Source organism: Mixophyes fleayi, chromosome 6 (genome assembly GCF_038048845.1).
Source record: "Mixophyes fleayi isolate aMixFle1 chromosome 6, aMixFle1.hap1, whole genome shotgun sequence".
Lineage (NCBI taxonomy): Eukaryota > Metazoa > Chordata > Amphibia > Anura > Limnodynastidae > Mixophyes > Mixophyes fleayi.
Genome location: NC_134407.1, coordinates 214072258 through 214089436, shown reverse-complemented (window position 1 = coordinate 214089436; position 17179 = coordinate 214072258). Strand labels below are relative to the sequence as shown.

The 17179-nt window shown below is 45.3% G+C and overlaps 2 protein-coding genes across 3 annotated transcripts in view; both read left to right on the top strand.

Annotated features, from left to right (window-relative positions):
* Nucleotides 1-17179, top strand: part of LOC142159786 (uncharacterized) — a 164864-nt gene that overhangs the window by 89641 nt on the left and 58044 nt on the right. The window lies entirely within an intron of this gene.
* Nucleotides 5915-17179, top strand: part of LOC142159775 (uncharacterized) — a 274567-nt gene continuing 263302 nt past the window's right edge. For both annotated transcript variants that reach the window (XM_075214461.1, XM_075214462.1), the window contains exons 1-6: nucleotides 5915-5984; nucleotides 10935-11044; nucleotides 13570-13761; nucleotides 13841-13931; nucleotides 14041-14138; nucleotides 16880-16991. In XM_075214461.1, coding sequence (XP_075070562.1) covers nucleotides 10967-11044; nucleotides 13570-13761; nucleotides 13841-13931; nucleotides 14041-14138; nucleotides 16880-16991 — 571 coding nt within the window. In that variant the 5' untranslated portion in view covers nucleotides 5915-5984; nucleotides 10935-10966. The remainder of the gene's footprint in view (nucleotides 5985-10934; nucleotides 11045-13569; nucleotides 13762-13840; nucleotides 13932-14040; nucleotides 14139-16879; nucleotides 16992-17179) is intronic.

Below are 17179 nucleotides of genomic sequence, written 5' to 3'. Positions count from 1 at the left end.
CAATGCAACATGGTTTTGCCTAGGTGCAAAGTTACTCCTTTTTTATGCTTTGCTCTCCTTAATGACTCAGGCCCTTTGTCTCCAATAGCATAATTTTTCTCTGCCTGTAAGAATTTCCTGGAGAAAAATGGACAGGGATGAAATAAATTGAGATGAGTCTTCTGAGAAAGGACAGCCCCCACTCCCACATTAGAGGCATTCATTTCAAGAAAAAACGTTGAGAGGTGTTGGGTTGCTGAAGAATAGGTGCTGAGGAGAATGCCTTTTTAAGGAATTCAGAGGCCTTCAAGGTCTCCGGAGGCCAGTATTTAGGGTTGGAGCTCTTCCGTGTGAGAGATACGATGGGTGCCACGATGTATAATATCCCTTAGTAATTCGAAAATCCTAGAAAACGCTGCACGGGTTTCAAGCCAAGAGGAAGAGGCCACTCAATTATTGCTCGCACCTTTTCTGGATCCATTTCCAATCCCGTACCAGAGACTAGATAGCCAAGAAAGGACATCTGAGATTGTTCAAAAAGACATTTTTCAAGTTTACAAAAAAGTTGATTCTTGCAGAGTCGTGACAGGACTTCTGTCACATGGCACGATGTGACTGAATATTCTGGGAAAAAATCAAGATATCATCCAGGTAGACTACACCATCTTCATAGAGGAGGTCCCTAAAAATCTCATTAACGAAACTTTGGAAAACCGCATCACCAGATATTCATTGTGGCCGTCGCGAGTGTTAAAGGCCGTTTTACATTCATCTCCTGCTTTGATTCTGATGAGATTATAAATTCCTCTGAGATTGATGCGGTCAAAAAGTTCAATAATGAGTGGGATGGGATATCGGTTCTTAATCGTTATAGCATTAAGACCCCGGTAATCAATACACGATCGTAACGAGCCGTCCTTTTTTTTAACGAAAAAGAATCCAGCCCCAGCAGGAGAGGAAGAGGGTCTAATGAAACCACGTTGGAGATTTTCTTGTACATAGTCAGACATAGCTAGGACCTCTGGCAGGGATAGGGGATACACACGTCCACGAGGAGGGACTTGGCCAGGTTGGAGGTCGATGGGACAGTGCCAGGCTCGATGCGGAGGAAGATGTTCCGATCTTGTTTTATCAAAGACATCCAAAAAGGACGAATATTGCTTTGGGAGAAGAGTACACTTGACTTCCGAAGAGATGCTGTCAGGCGCCGTCTTCGCACTGACACTTGGTGCAGGAGACGGACGCCTGCACCTTCCAAGCAACCAAGTCCTGTTGCCTAGCAGCGGGACGCTATCTCTGCTCACCTGTCTGCAGCCAGCATGTCTTACCGCCAAAATCTCCCTAACCCTATCAGGAGGCACCTTAGGGTATATAAGGCAGCCTCTGACGCATGTCTAGTGCCAGAGTATTAGGTCTTCAGTCTTGCTCCAGCATTTGTTTCTGTGTTGCTGTTATTTGGATTCTGACCCCGGCTTGTTCCTGACTTCTCCTTGGTTCCTGATTCTGGCTTAGACTGATATTTGGTATTGACCCGGCTTCCTGACCATTCTCCTGCTTCTGATTTGGCTATATCCGTTCCTCTGGTTTTGACCTGGCTTGCTGACTACTCTTCCATCCTGCATCCTGGTGGGCTCTCACCGCTGCCTCAATTGTTTCCTCGCCAGTTGACTGATACTGAGGGCCGCGACCTGCACGTCACTTGCAGCGAAGTCCATACCTCCTTGCGGGGGTTCCTGGTGAAAACCAGGGGCGTGTTAGACTCCGCGCCTCAGTACTCAGTAGCGCCAACTGCTAGCAGGTATCATCAATTCCACCTAGTGATTCTGACTATACTATGGCCCTGTCAAATGCCGAAGGCACCAGTGATCTCTCTGCTATTGACCTTCTGCAGCACCTGACTCGCCGAGTTGATCAACAAGAGGTTAACCAGACTCAGCTCCTGCAATGCCTTCAGGGACTGGCTACGCACATGGATACCCTCCAGAGAACCCTGACTCCTTCCGGAGTATTTGTTGCTCCCGCACCCCCCCCCCTTTGTCGGCTCTGCAGCTGCACCTAATCTTACTGAAGGGATTCGCATCCCACCTCCCGAAAAATTTGGTGGTGATCTGAGAAAGTGCAGAGGGTTTCTCAACCAATGTGCTATCCAGTTCGAGTTATCACCAGGAAATTTCTCTTCAGAACGAGCCAAGGTGGCATATATTATTTCGTTACTCACGGATCAAGCGCTGGCCTGGGCCTCTCTATGGGAGCATGATGACCCCCTGTTACAAAATCCATCCTCCTTCATACAAAGCTTCAGAAAAGTGTTCGATGAGCCTGGTCGGGTTGCCTCTGCGGCCTCCAGCATTTTGAAGCTACGTCAGGGAAGCCTTCCCGTTGGTCAGTACGCGATTCAGTTCAGAACTCTCGCCTCTGAACTGAACTGGAATGAGGCCCTTCTGGCAGGGGCTGACAGATCGGATCAAGGACGAGTTGGTCTCCAGGGATTTACCAGCTACCCTAGATGATCTGATCTCCTTATGCATCAAGGTCGATATCCGGTATTTGGAGCGTAATCAGGAACGAGAACAATCTCGCCGGGCTAGGTCACGTTTGGTCTCCACTTTTCAGAACCCACCAATTCTATCTGAGGAGCCCATGCAGATCGGGCGTTCGCGTTTAACTGTGGAGGAGTGGGAAGAAAGGTTTAAAAACCATCTATGCCTCTACTGCGCTAATCCCTCTCACATTCTATCTCAGTGTCCCAAGAGACCGGGGAAACGCCAGATCCTAGTCGGTGCTGGGAAAGCTGGTCTAGGACTGAGTACATCTTCCCCTTATTTCCCAGACAAGACAGACTTTTTGATGCCCATCATCATCCATGCTTCCCAGGATCCGGTCTCCCTTCGGGCCTTCGTGGATTCAGGGGCAGCTGGAAACTTTATTTCTGCATCCTTAGCAGCTAACCTTCATCTCCCCCTGGAATCATTATTGCAACCCTTGGTTCTGACAGCGGTGAATGGTAACAGAGTGGCCAATGGATCTATCTCTCAGGCCACCCGGCCGATCCGACTGCAAGTTGGTCTCCTCCATTTTGAATGGATCTCGTTTCTAGTCCTTCCACAGACTGTTAATCCGGTAATATTAGGACTACCCTGGTTAAGGGACCATTCATCCCAATTTGATTGGCATCATGCTCGGGTTACTTCCTGGGGTCCGCTCTGCACTGATCAGTGCCTCAATAACCTACCTATTAGATGTCACGCTTTTAGACCCAGTCTTGGGTTGCCATCTGAATACGCTGCCTTCGTGGATGTTTTCAGTAAGGCTGCCGCTGAGACTCTTCCACCCCACCGTCCTTGTGAATGTTCCATTGAACTTATTCCTGGAGAAAGGATTCCTCGTGGCAGAACGTACTCTCTGTTCCTCCCTGAGACTCGAGCCATGACCGAGTATGTATCTGAAAACCTCGAACGAGGATTTATTAGAAAATCTTCCTCACCTGCAGGTGCAGGATTTTTTTTTTGTAAAGAAGAAGGATGGTTCTCTAAGACCATGCATCGACTACAGACTACTCAATGCCATTACCGTGAAGAACAGGTACCCCATACCCCTGGTTTCCGAGTTATTCGATCGGATCAAAGGTGCCACAATATTCACCAAACTAGACCTCAGGGGCGCCTATAATTTGATTAGGATTCGTGGGGGCGATGAATGGAAGACCGCTTTAAACACTTAGGATGGCCACTATGAATACCTGGTGATGCCTTTTGGCCTATGCAATGCCCCAGCGGTCTTCCAGGAGTTCATTAACGACATCTTCCGAGACCTACTCTATCTCTCAGTTGTTGTCTATCTGGATGACATACTTATATTCTCCAGAGACTTAGAATCCCATAGAGGTCACGTCAAGGAGGTTCTCTCTCGACTACGTTCCAACCACCTTTACTGCAAACTGGAGAAGTGTGTCTTTGAAGCCTCTCTGGTCCACTTTCTGGGATATATTGTGTCCGGTGCTGGTCTTTCCATGGATCCTGGGAAAGTGGCTGCCATTCTCAATTGGCCACAGCCATTGGGCCTTAAGGTGATCCAACACTTTATTGGCTTCGCCAATTATTATCGGCACTTTATCCAAGACTTTTCAACACTCATTTCTCCCATTACTGCTCTCACCCGCAAGGGAGCAGCAAAATCATGGTCTGCCGAAGCCCTCAGTGCCTTCCAATCATTAAAAAGAGCGTTCTCCTCCGCCCCTATTTTGCTACAACCTGACTTGTCTCAGCCTTTCTTTGTTGAAGTTGATGCATCCTCCATTGGCATAGGAGCCATTCTTTCACATCCTCCCTGCACTGAGCGAGAAGATCGTCCTCTGGAGCTGAGCTGGAGAAATCTGTGCCCCATATTCCCAGAGGGGGCTGTCCATGGATGGCTGCGGGCACCACTTGTCACCTCTGTACTGCAGGATGGAGAACACACTCGCCCCTAAGAGAGCGGAAGTCTCCACTGTGTTACAGAGGAGTAGCCTGGCTGTATAAGCATGGCGGTAATCCAGGATAGAGCCGTATAGATATTATATATTATTAGTATAAGGTATCTGGGCTGTATAAGTATGGCGGTAATGTGGGATATAACAGTATAGGTAATATATATTATTAGTATAAGGTATATGGGAGGTATAAGTATTACAGTAATGTGGGATATAACAGTATAGGTAATATATATTATTAGTATAAGGTATCTGGGCTGTATAAGTATTACAGTAATGTGGGATATAACAGTATAGGTAATATATATTATTAGTATAAGGTATCTGGGCTGTATAAACATTACAGTAATGGGGAATATAACAGTATAGATAATATATATTATTAGTATAAGGTATCTGGGCTGTATAAGCATGGCGGTAATCCAGAATATAACTGTATAGATATTATATATTATTAGTATAAGGTATATGGGCTGTATAAGTATTACAGTAATGTGGGATATAACAGTATAGGTAATATATATTATTAGTATAAGGTATCTGGGCTGTATAAGTATTACAGTAATGTGGGATATAACAGTATAGGTAATATATATTATTAGTATAAGGTATCTGGGCTGTATAAACATTACAGTAATGGGGAATATAACAGTATAGATAATATATATTATTAGTATAAGGCATACTTACCTACTTTCTTCAGCTCCCTTCCGGGAGCCAGCCAGTGGAGGGGGGCGTGAAGGGGCGGGGTGGCCGAAATCGCGTCATTTCGGCCCCGCCCCCTGTGACGTCATGACGCAAATTGCGTCATTTGACAGCGGGGGCGGGGCCAAACGCCGCGATTCACCGGGAATCGCGGCGTTTGGGATCTAATTCTGCCCACTTCACTAGGAAGTGGGGCACTTCCTAGTGAAGTGGGCAGAATTCGGGAGATTGCCACACTCGCCCGGGAGTCCGGGAGACTCTCACAAAATGCGGGAGTCTCCCGGACATTCCGGGAGAGTTGGCAAGTATGGTATAAGGTATCTGGGCTGTATAAGTGTTACAGTAATATGGGATATAACAGTACAGGTAATATATATTATTAGTATAAGGTATCTGGGCTGTATAAGTATTACAGTAATGTGGGATATAACAGTGTAGGTAATATATATTATTAGTATAAGGTATCTGGGCTGTAGAAATATGCTGGTAATGTCAGTATAAAGCTGTGCAGTATAATATGATGTCAGTACTCCCTGCACCACATCTGTGAGGCTATATATTATATTATATTATATTAGAAAACATATTTTAAGAAGAAAACAAACCACTCCGTGAAACCACGCCCACTGACTTCCATAGACACGCCCCCTTTGCACAGCTGACTTCCTCAGGCGATGAGGCCGCTCTGTCTCCGGTTACACACAGCGGCGGCCATTTTGTCGAAGCCTTTAGAGCTCATAACACGATAGGGACAAGGCACAGACGGAAGTACTTCCGGGTGAGAAGTGAGTGAGATAAAGCGGAGACCTCGCGTTTATGTGTCTGGCAGCAGGTAATGATATTTATTATTACAGTACAGGTGGAGCAGACTCTGGTGCCATGTTATTATTATACAGGGGGAGCAGACTCTGGTGCCGTGTTATTATTATACAGGTGGAGCAGACTCTGGTGCCGTGTTATTATTACAGTACAGGTGGAGCAGACTCTGGTGCTGTGTTATTACAATACAGGTGGAGCAGACTCTGGTGCCGTTTTATTATTATACAGGTGGAGCAGACTCTGGTGCCATGTTTCTATTATACAGGTGGAGCAGACTATGGTGCCGTGTTATTATTATACAGGTGGAGCAGAAACTGGTGCTGTGTTATTATTATACAGGTAGAGCAGACTCTGGTGCCGTGTTAATATTATACAGGTGGAGCAGACTCTGGTGCCCTGTTATTATTATACATGTGGAGCAGACTCTGGTGCCGTGTTATTATTATACAGGTGGAGCAGGCTCTGGTGCCGTGTTATTATTATACAGGTGGAGCAGACTCTGGTGCCGTGTTATTATTATACAGGTGGAGTAGACTCTGGCGCGGTGTTATTATTATACAGGTGGAGCAGACTCTGGTGTTGTGTTATTATTATACAGGTGTAGCAGACTCGGATGCCGCGTTATTATTATACAGGTGGAGCAGACTCTGATGCCGCATTATTATTATACAGGGGGAGCAGACTCTGGTGCCGTGTTATTATTATACAGGTGGAGCAAACTCTGGTGCCGCGTTATTATTATACAGGTGGAGCAGACTCTGGTGCCGTGTTATTATTATACAGGTGGAGCAGACTCGGGTGCCGTGTTATTATTATACAGGTGGAGCAGACTCTGATGCCGCATTATTATTATACAGGGGGAGCAGACTCTGGTGCCGCGTTATTATTATACAGGGGGAGCAGACTCTGGTGCTGTGTTATTATTATACAGGTGGAGCAGACTGGTGCCGTGTTATTATTATACAGGTGGAGCAGACTCTGGTGCCGTGTTATTATTATACAGGTGGAGCAGACTCTGGTGCCGTGTTATTATTATACATGTGGAGCAGACTCTGGTGCCGTGTTATTATTATACAGGTGGAGCAGGCTCTGGTGCCGTGTTATTATTATACAGGTGGAGCAGACTCTGGTGCCGTGTTATTATTATACAGGTGGAGTAGACTCTGGCGCAGTGTTATTATTATACAGGTGGAGCAGACTCTGGTGTTGTGTTATTATTATACAGGTGTAGCAGACTCGGGTGCCGCGTTATTATTATACAGGTGGAGCAGACTCTGATGCCGCATTATTATTATACAGGGGGAGCAGACTCTGGTGCCGTGTTATTATTATACAGGTGGAGCAAACTCTGGTGCCGCGTTATTATTATACAGGTGGAGCAGACTCTGGTGCCGTGTTATTATTATACAGGTGGAGCAGACTCGGGTGCCGTGTTATTATTATACAGGTGGAGCAGACTCTGATGCCGCATTATTATTATACAGGGGGAGCAGACTCTGGTGCCGCGTTATTATTATACAGGGGGAGCAGACTCTGGTGCTGTGTTATTATTATACAGGTGGAGCAGACTGGTGCCGTGTTATTATTATACAGGTGGAGCAGACTCTGGTGCCGTGTTATTATTATACAGGTGGAGCAGACTCTGGTGCCGTGTTATTATTAAACAGGTGGAGCAGACTCTTGTGCCGTGTTATTATTATACAGGTGGGGCAGACTCTGGTGCAGTGTTATTATTATACAGGTGGAGCAGACTCTGGTGCCGTGTTATTATTATACAGGTGGAGTAGACTCTGGCGCGGTGTTATTATTATACAGGTGGAGCAGACTCTGGTGTTGTGTTATTATTATACAGGTGTAGCAGACTCGGGTGCCGCGTTATTATTATACAGGTGGAGCAGACTCTGATGCCGCATTATTATTATACAGGGGGAGCAGACTCTGGTGCAGTGTTATTATACAGGTGGGGCAGACTCTGGTGCTGTGTTATTATTATACAGGTGGAGCAGACTGGTGCCGTGTTATTATTATACAGGTGGAGCAGACTCTGGTGCCGTGTTATTATTAAACAGGTGGAGCAGACTCTTGTGCCGTGTTATTATTATACAGGTGGGGCAGACTCTGGTGCAGTGTTATTATTATACAGGTGGAGCAGACTCTGGTGCAGTGTTATTATACAGGTGGGGCAGACTCTGGTGCCGTGTTATTATTATTATACAGGTGGAGCAGACTCTGGTGCTGTGTTATTGTACAGGGGGAGCCGACTCTGGTGCCGTGTTATTATTATACAGGTGGAGCAGACTCTGGTGCCGTGTTATTATTATACAGGTGGAGCAGACTCTGGTGCCGTGTTATTATATAGGTGGAGCAGACTCTGGTGCCGTGTTATTATTATACAGGTGGAGCAGACCTCTGGTGCAGTGTTATTATTATACAGGTGGAGCAGACTCTGGTGCCGTGTTATTATTATACAGGTGGAGCAGACTCTGGTGCCGTGTTATTATTATACAGGTGGAGCAGACTCTGGTGCCATGTTATTATTATACAGGTGGAGCAGACCTCTGGTGCTGTGTTATTATTATACAGGTGGAGCAGACTCTGGTGCCGTGTTATTATTATACAGGTGGAGCAGACTATGGTGCTGTGTTATTATTATACAGGTGGAGTAGACTCTGGCGCGGTGTTATTATTATACAGGTGGAGCAGACTCTGGTGTTGTGTTATTATTATACAGGTGTAGCAGACTCGGGTGCCGCGTTATTATTATACAGGTGGAGCAGACTCTGATGCCGCATTATTATTATACAGGGGGAGCAGACTCTGGTGCCGCGTTATTATTATACAGGGGGAGCAGACTCTGGTGCTGTGTTATTATTATACAGGTGGAGCAGACTGGTGCCGTGTTATTATTATACAGGTGGAGCAGACTCTGGTGCCGTGTTATTATTATACAGGTGGAGCAGACTCTGGTGCCGTGTTATTATTAAACAGGTGGAGCAGACTCTTGTGCCGTGTTATTATTATACAGGTGGGGCAGACTCTGGTGCAGTGTTATTATTATACAGGTGGAGCAGACTCTGGTGCAGTGTTATTATACAGGTGGGGCAGACTCTGGTGCCGTGTTATTATTATTATACAGGTGGAGCAGACTCTGGTGCTGTGTTATTGTACAGGGGGAGCAGACTCTGGTGCCGTGTTATTATTATACAGGTGGAGCAGACTCTGGTGCCGTGTTATTATTATACAGGTGGAGCAGACTCTGGTGCCGTGTTATTATATAGGTGGAGCAGACTCTGGTGCCGTGTTATTATTATACAGGTGGAGCAGACCTCTGGTGCTGTGTTATTATTATACAGGTGGAGCAGACTCTGGTGCCGTGTTATTATTATACAGGTGGAGCAGACTCTGGTGCCGTGTTATTATTATACAGGTGGAGCAGACTCTGATGCCGCATTATTATTATACAGGGGGAGCAGACTCTGGTGCCGTGTTATTATTATACAGGTGGAGCAAACTCTGGTGCCGCGTTATTATTATACAGGTGGAGCAGACTCTGGTGCCGTGTTATTATTATACAGGTGGAGCAGACTCGGGTGCCGTGTTATTATTATACAGGTGGAGCAGACTCTGATGCCGCATTATTATTATACAGGGGGAGCAGACTCTGGTGCCGCGTTATTATTATACAGGGGGAGCAGACTCTGGTGCTGTGTTATTATTATACAGGTGGAGCAGACTGGTGCCGTGTTATTATTATACAGGTGGAGCAGACTCTGGTGCCGTGTTATTATTATACAGGTTGAGCAGACTCTGGTGCCGTGTTATTATTAAACAGGTGGAGCAGACTCTTGTGCCGTGTTATTATTATACAGGTGGGGCAGACTCTGGTGCAGTGTTATTATTATACAGGTGGAGCAGACTCTGGTGCAGTGTTATTATACAGGTGGGGCAGACTCTGGTGCCGTGTTATTATTATTATACAGGTGGAGCAGACTCTGGTGCTGTGTTATTGTACAGGGGGAGCAGACTCTGGTGCCGTGTTATTATTATACAGGTGGAGCAGACTCTGGTGCCGTGTTATTATTATACAGGTGGAGCAGACTCTGGTGCCGTGTTATTATATAGGTGGAGCAGACTCTGGTGCCGTGTTATTATTATACAGGTGGAGCAGACCTCTGGTGCTGTGTTATTATTATACAGGTGGAGCAGACTCTGGTGCCGTGTTATTATTATACAGGTGGAGCAGACTCTGGTGCCGTGTTATTATTATACAGGTGGAGCAGACTCTGGTGCCATGTTATTATTATACAGGTGGAGCAGACCTCTGGTGCTGTGTTATTATTATACAGGTGGAGCAGACTCTGGTGCCGTGTTATTATTATACAGGTGGAGCAGACTATGGTGCTGTGTTATTATTATACAGGGGGAGCAGACTCTGGTGCCGTGTTATTATTATACAGGTGGAGCAGACTTTGGTGACCTGAGAAAGGATCACTGTGATATATCCTCTGTGTAAGCTCTGTAGGGATATTAGTGATGAATTCTCTCTCTTATATTCCTTCCCTGTCACTGTCCTCCATGTATACAGTCACATTTATATAATTTCCAGGAAGGCTGTTCTGCTGCCTGACAGGTCATATTATTTAATAATGTTATGTATTTTCCCTCTTACTTTCCTGGTATTGCATAACATGCACACTGTGGCGTAAATTATATACTTTATGTCTTAAATGTAATGTTGTAGTATGTGTTGTATGACAAGAAAGTAAATCCTGTTCATATCAGTCCATTATATACATTGTACAGAACATTCAGCACATACCCATGTCTAACAATAAGACAGCATAATGCGTCCGTATAATGACTAGTATAACTGTATATAGCTTCATATAAGTGAGCCTCTTACTTCTGTTTTTGCATCAATGTTCTTACCTACTTTTTACTTTATTTCTAATCCATCTACAAGGCAGAGTCTATATCACCTGACTCACAAGGAGGATGGACGCGTACGTGAGTCACAAGTCTGAGAATATTTTAAACATCACCCTGGAAATCATCTACCTGCTGACTGGAGAGGTGAGGGATTATGGAAATGTCACAATTATATCACTATTGTCTCTATTAATAAAACATGAACCTGACTGTAGAAGTGAGGGATTCTGGGAATGTCACAGTGACATCACTCATATGTCTGTTAATAAAACATGAACCTGACTGGAGAAGTGAGGGATTCTGGGTAATGTCACGGTGACATCACTACATCTGTGAGCAGCAGAGGAAGTAACTAGACCAGGGCCCAGTAACAGTGGAATACAGTGAGGGCTTGTGATGATTAGTGGTGAGAGGAGAACTGGGGGGACTTGGAAAATAAAATGAAATAGGGAGTTTTTGTGATGAGAAGAGTCTAGTAATGTAACTTTGTATTTGTGAGATTGTACAGGATGGTAAAGGACCTCATTATGTGCGGTTTAATGTTATAACATTGTGATGGAGTCCAAAGCTACAGAAGGACATGAACTCCCATAGTCTCTTGTGTGTAGATTGTATCACAGCACATTGATGCTAAATTACAACAAATTGCTGTTAGTCTGCAACATCAAATGGATCCTGAAAAGGGAACTATTCTGTATTACTCTCATTACCATTCTCATGAAGAATGGAGCTAACTCCAACCAGTGACCATCAGAGGCCACCTCTGCTTTCTGCATCTTAAAAAGCACTTTTTTACAGCACTTGTGCTACAGCACCCGGATCTTTAACCTTTTTTAGAGGTGGAGTCTTTCTTCGTTGTCTGTAGGAGTGATATTATCTCAGTGCAACAAAGCTGGGTTGCGTCATCAGTTTTACTTTTCTCAGCTAACCTCCCAAAGCTTTACCTGTGGATAATCCACAAGCAAAATCTCCCAGGATGACTTATATAGTAGATTAGAGGTGCTACATTCCAGAGAACACTGTTAGGTCAAAGCATTCAACCTTCATGCTCTTCTTCTGGTCATAATATGTAATATAACATATCCTCTCAAACCAAACAGAGAGCGCACAGTGGCCACCCATAAGAAGTAGGTATTATAACGAACATGTCTCTGTGTTTCTGACAACTGTCTTCTTTCACGAGTGCACCCACTGATAGCCCCTTTCCTTTAGTCACATCTTGTATTGATGCTCTCTGTGACATTTGAACATGAGCTCAGACACTTGCCCATGATGTCAGGCGCTTCTCTCTTTAAACAGCTGGTGGGAAGCAGTGGATTGATATCGAGGGTGCATACCTGCCACTCTGCCCCGGTATAGCCCGTGACTGAGTAAATTGCATTCTATTAAATATCCCACCATTGGCCCTACAATTTCAAAGTGGTCCAGACACCGACTACTTACTCATATATCCTCACCGATATCCCCTTTGTCCCCAATCTTTGCAATCCACTGTTCCCGCCGGGCCTGCGAGTCTGTCCATTCAATAACTGGGCACAGGTTGGAATCGCACGTGTCGGCCAGCTGATTAGCCCCTCGGGTGTGTCTTCCTTTGAAATTTGTCCAAGCTAAATAGGAACTACTGAACTGGGAAATCTGGAGATTTCTCCAAATTAAACCTTTCCTGACTTCGGGGCTCCCTCGCAACGACACAGGAAGGGATCTCATGACATTTGAATCAACCTGTCTAGCCTCCAGCTGCCCTCCCCATCTCCTCTCCACAATCTATAAACTCCTCATCAAAACTCTATATAACTCCTTACCCAGATAAACCAGAGCCTGGGAACAAGATCTAGGTGACCGGGTCCAGGAAGCAGACTGCCCAAATATCTTTGAAACTGCACATGCATGCTCCACTAGTGTAGCAGTCTTGGAAACACACTGCAAGGTCCTTTCCCGCTGGTATAGATGCCCAGCACAATTAGCAAGAATATATCCGGGGTCCCGGACGTTTGTTGGAGATGCCACAGCGGTCCAGGTACATATATGGTGGGACTATATAATGCTCTGACCCTTCTAGGCCCGGGTTATAGCTGTCTCTATTGATATCTTGAAAGACGAGGTCCCTGACAATCCTGCTTTTTGACTACTAAATAATAATCCATAACCCCCCGTTCATCAGGGAATGGCTCGAGAGAATGGAATTTTATAGATCAATGGATGAGCTGATATTATCAGCCAATAGGTTTGCAGACTACTGTGCCACATGGTGTCTCTGGTTCGCATTTCAGGATGCAGGAAAACTGATACCGCTGATAAGCTCAACCCCCACCTACCAGCAGGTAGTGCTCCTTCCTAATAACATCCTTAATCAGGTAGCTCCAACACCCCCTCCTTCTGACCCCACCTACCCCCCTCCCTTTTTCTCTTTTACCCCTTCTCACCCCTGGCCGCTCTCCTCACTCTGTTTCTTTTCTTTATCCTTTCTCTCTACTTCTCTTAATAATTATTTCTGAATTACATTGTGAAAAACTGTATTCATTTTAGTTACTTAGAAATGCTTATGTAACCCACTGTTAATTCTGCTGCAGAATTTAGTAAAGAAAAATTGCACACAAAATAAAAAGGGTCTGTGAACCAATAAAGGGTGTCTACTCTTTTTGATGAGTTTTTGTCTCTTTAATACACAGGATTACATAGTGGTGAAGAAGAAATCTGGCGAGTGTGTGACACCCAGCAGCCCTCCCCGTGTGTCAGGAGGATTGAGCAGGACCCAGAGCCCCATCACAGAGCCTCCACCTCACTCACTGATACATGAGAGAAACAATGACCAGAGGATTCTAGAACTCACCAACAAGATCATTCAGCTGCTGACTGGAGAGGTGACTGCTGGGAATGGGACATTATACAGTAACACCAGGGGATGTGTCTGGGTGATGACTGTATCATTGTGTGTGTCAGGTTCCTATAAGGTGTCAGGATGTCACTGAAGGACAGAAGGGTCTGTACATGGACGTGATGATGGAGAATCACCAGCCCCTCACATCACTGGGTAAGCTTGAATTCCTTGTAAATGAGAAAGCAGTTGTGATGGCCACCTATATACACATCATCTTACAATCATATAAACAATGTATTCAGTCACTGTGTGTTTCCTACAGATGGATCCAGTAACAGAGATTCCCCAGAGAGATGTCCGCATCCTCTATATTCACAGGATCACACAGCGGAAACAAACAATATCCTACAGGACTATCAGGTAGATGGAATTGAGGGTCTCGCCAAATACTAATACATCAAAGTGACTTTTCCTTATCTGATTTGTAGAATAGCTGTGTGGATCTTCCGAACTAAGAATCTTCTGCTTACTCTCAATTCATTAAATCAGACATTATTTGCACCCCTTACTGTGGAATAAATTGATCTGGCCATATGCACGCTCCCAAACCACAAGGCGCAGGTGGTGGAGGCATCTCTATAGACCTATGCAAGAAATTCCGTTCACCTTTTGTCCCTTAGTTATTGGACACTTTCCAGCGCCCTTTTGAGGTGAGTAGTTTACCGCCATATATGTCTGAGGTGCTGATGGTCACCTTGCCTAAGCTTGGGAATGATCCCCTCTACCCTGAATCCTACCGCCCAATCTCCCTTTTGTGCACGGACGGCAAGATCCTGGCCAAGATCCTTTCCATTCGGTTAAATTCAGTCATTTCACAAATAGTCCATCCTTATCAGACAGGCTTTACGCCCAGTAAATCCGCCATCTCCAACCTCCGTCACCTCTATTCTCACATTCAGTTGCCTCATGAAGCGAAGGCGGGGATGTGGTGGTGCCACTCAATGCAGCCAGGTCCCAACTCTGTGGAGTGGGAGGAGCTCCATAGATTTGGGATCCAAGACGGATTTTTCAAGTAGGTCCAGCTTCTGTACTTTGCTCTTGCGGCAATGTTTGGATGAACGGTCACACCACCTTGCTGTTTTGCTTGGGGCGGGGCACCCATTAGAGGTGTCCCCTGTCTCCTGCACTGTTTGCTCTAGCCATAGAGCCTCTGGTATGTTTAATCCGGGCACATCCAAAGATTGTTGGTCTTCCTGTAGGGGCATTACGAGATACTATAGCCCTCTACGCGGACGACATGCTTCTCGTTTTATCTGATCCGGATGCCTCTCTGAACTACCTCCTCTATACCTTTGACTGCTTTGGCCATTTCTCTGGACTACTGATTAACTGGGGAAAGTCCTATATTTTTCTACTACAAGTTTTCATACCCCTAGCCGCTCCTGTACGCCACTCCCTGCAGTGGACCCTCTTTTTCAAGTATCTTGGAGTATGGGTCTCCCGCTCCAGCTCTGACTTTGTATCCCTAAATCTTGACCCCATTGTTGAATCCTTTAAACAGAAATCTCAAACAGGAAAATACTCCCACTCACAGTGACAGGCAGGATCATCCTGTTCTAGATGATTGTTCAACCTAAATTTCTCTATATTCTTCAGCATTCACCCATTTATCTCCTGAAATCTGTGTTCCGGGGTATCGACAGGCTCATTTCCTTTGTTGTGTGGGGAGACAGGAGGGCTAGACTACGTCTGTCCACGCTTTGTAGGTCAAAGGGTAATGAGGGATTTTCCTTGCTGATTCTTTGGCTATATTATTATGCAGCTCAGCTCACGCACCTGATTAGCTGGTTGGCAAGTCCAGCTCTGGAGGCTCTGGTTGGTTTTCACTCTGTGCTATTAGGGCCCTCTCTGCATGAGTCCCTATTACCCCTGAAGGTTCTGTTGATGGGAAGGTTTCCCTGATAGTTAGACAGGCGATTGAGATGTGGTGAATTGCTCACCAGGTACTTGGGGGCCAGGGGTTAGATCCCCTCGCTTCTCTCTGGTATAACCCCTCCCTTCCAGAACTTGATAAACTACAGGACTATAATATATTGAGTAGATGTGGGTTTACTGTTTTAGGCCAACTGTACGAAGGTGGTTGTCTAAAGTCCTTTGCTCAATTGTCTCGGGAGTGTGGGATCCCCTAATGCTGCATTTTATTGCTATCTCCAACTGGGATACACCCGTAACACCCAGTTCTCTACTCCCCCACTCCAGCATTCCCCCGTAAGATCTGTATTGTCCACTATTGGCCGTCCCATTTCCATACTGTATTCCACTCTTAACTATTCCCTGGCCCTGGATGACCTGAACTCCTGTCGGTCCAGTTGGGAGACGGATTTGGGTCCCCTCCTGGACGAGGACTGGTCCCACGTGCTTAAAACCATGTGTGACGCTACCACATGACTCCGCTACCAGCAGATACATCTTTGTATTTTGCATAGGGTTTGTTATTTCCCACTCAGGCTATCACGCATGGGTTGTAGATCTGACGCTAAGGCCAAAATGTAGCTCCCTTGGTAGTGGGTTCTGGCATATTTTATGCTGGTTTATAGTTTTTGGTGTGATAATTGGGATTGTGTTCTTGATACTGTGCCAGCTGCTCCCTCCATTGGTCCCAAGTGGTGCTTATTTGTTATCTCCCTTGAGGACCTTACAGACAAATTTGTTTTCAAATATATTTTTAGTTTGGTGACCCTGGCTAAAGTCATTATAGCTCAAGCTTGGCTTGCCCAGGACCCTCCTGACTTTCACATCTGGTGAGCTTTTGTTACTCCGCTATAAAGCATGAGAAATACATGTAGAAATGCAAACAACAAATGCCGTAAGATTTGGTCCCGATGGTATGGTTTCCCTTACATGGTCTGTTCAGCTGAAATGTCCTCAATAGACTAGATGTCCGGTTGTTCTGACGGGATCCCGCCATAAGCACTATTGGCCAGAGTATTGGTGACCTCTATGAATCCTTATGCTTTGGTATTTTTTGTGTCTTGTGTTTTGTTTATGTTTTGCTTTTTTTTTGGGGGGGGGGGGGCGATAAAAAGTTACTTGACTTAAAAAAAAACACAAAAAAAACAAATCGGCCATTATTGATTTTTATTGTTTTGTGTCCAATTTAGAGTTCTGACCTGATAGATATGAAAGTAGAAGATACAGTCGGAGAAGAAGAGACGTATGTGAGGGGTGATCAGCAGTGTAAGGAGGAGGAAACCCCTACAGATATCAGCACAAGTGAGTAATAAACACTAAAGACAGAAAAGAGTTACATTCTCCTTTGTAAGACCCATCAGAATAATCATATACACACAGGGCCTGATTCAGAGTTAGACGAACACCCGTTTGTGTAGTGTATCATTGTGACTGTCATTTATTGTAAAAGAGAAAGCAGTTATGATGACCACTTAAATACACAGTATCTG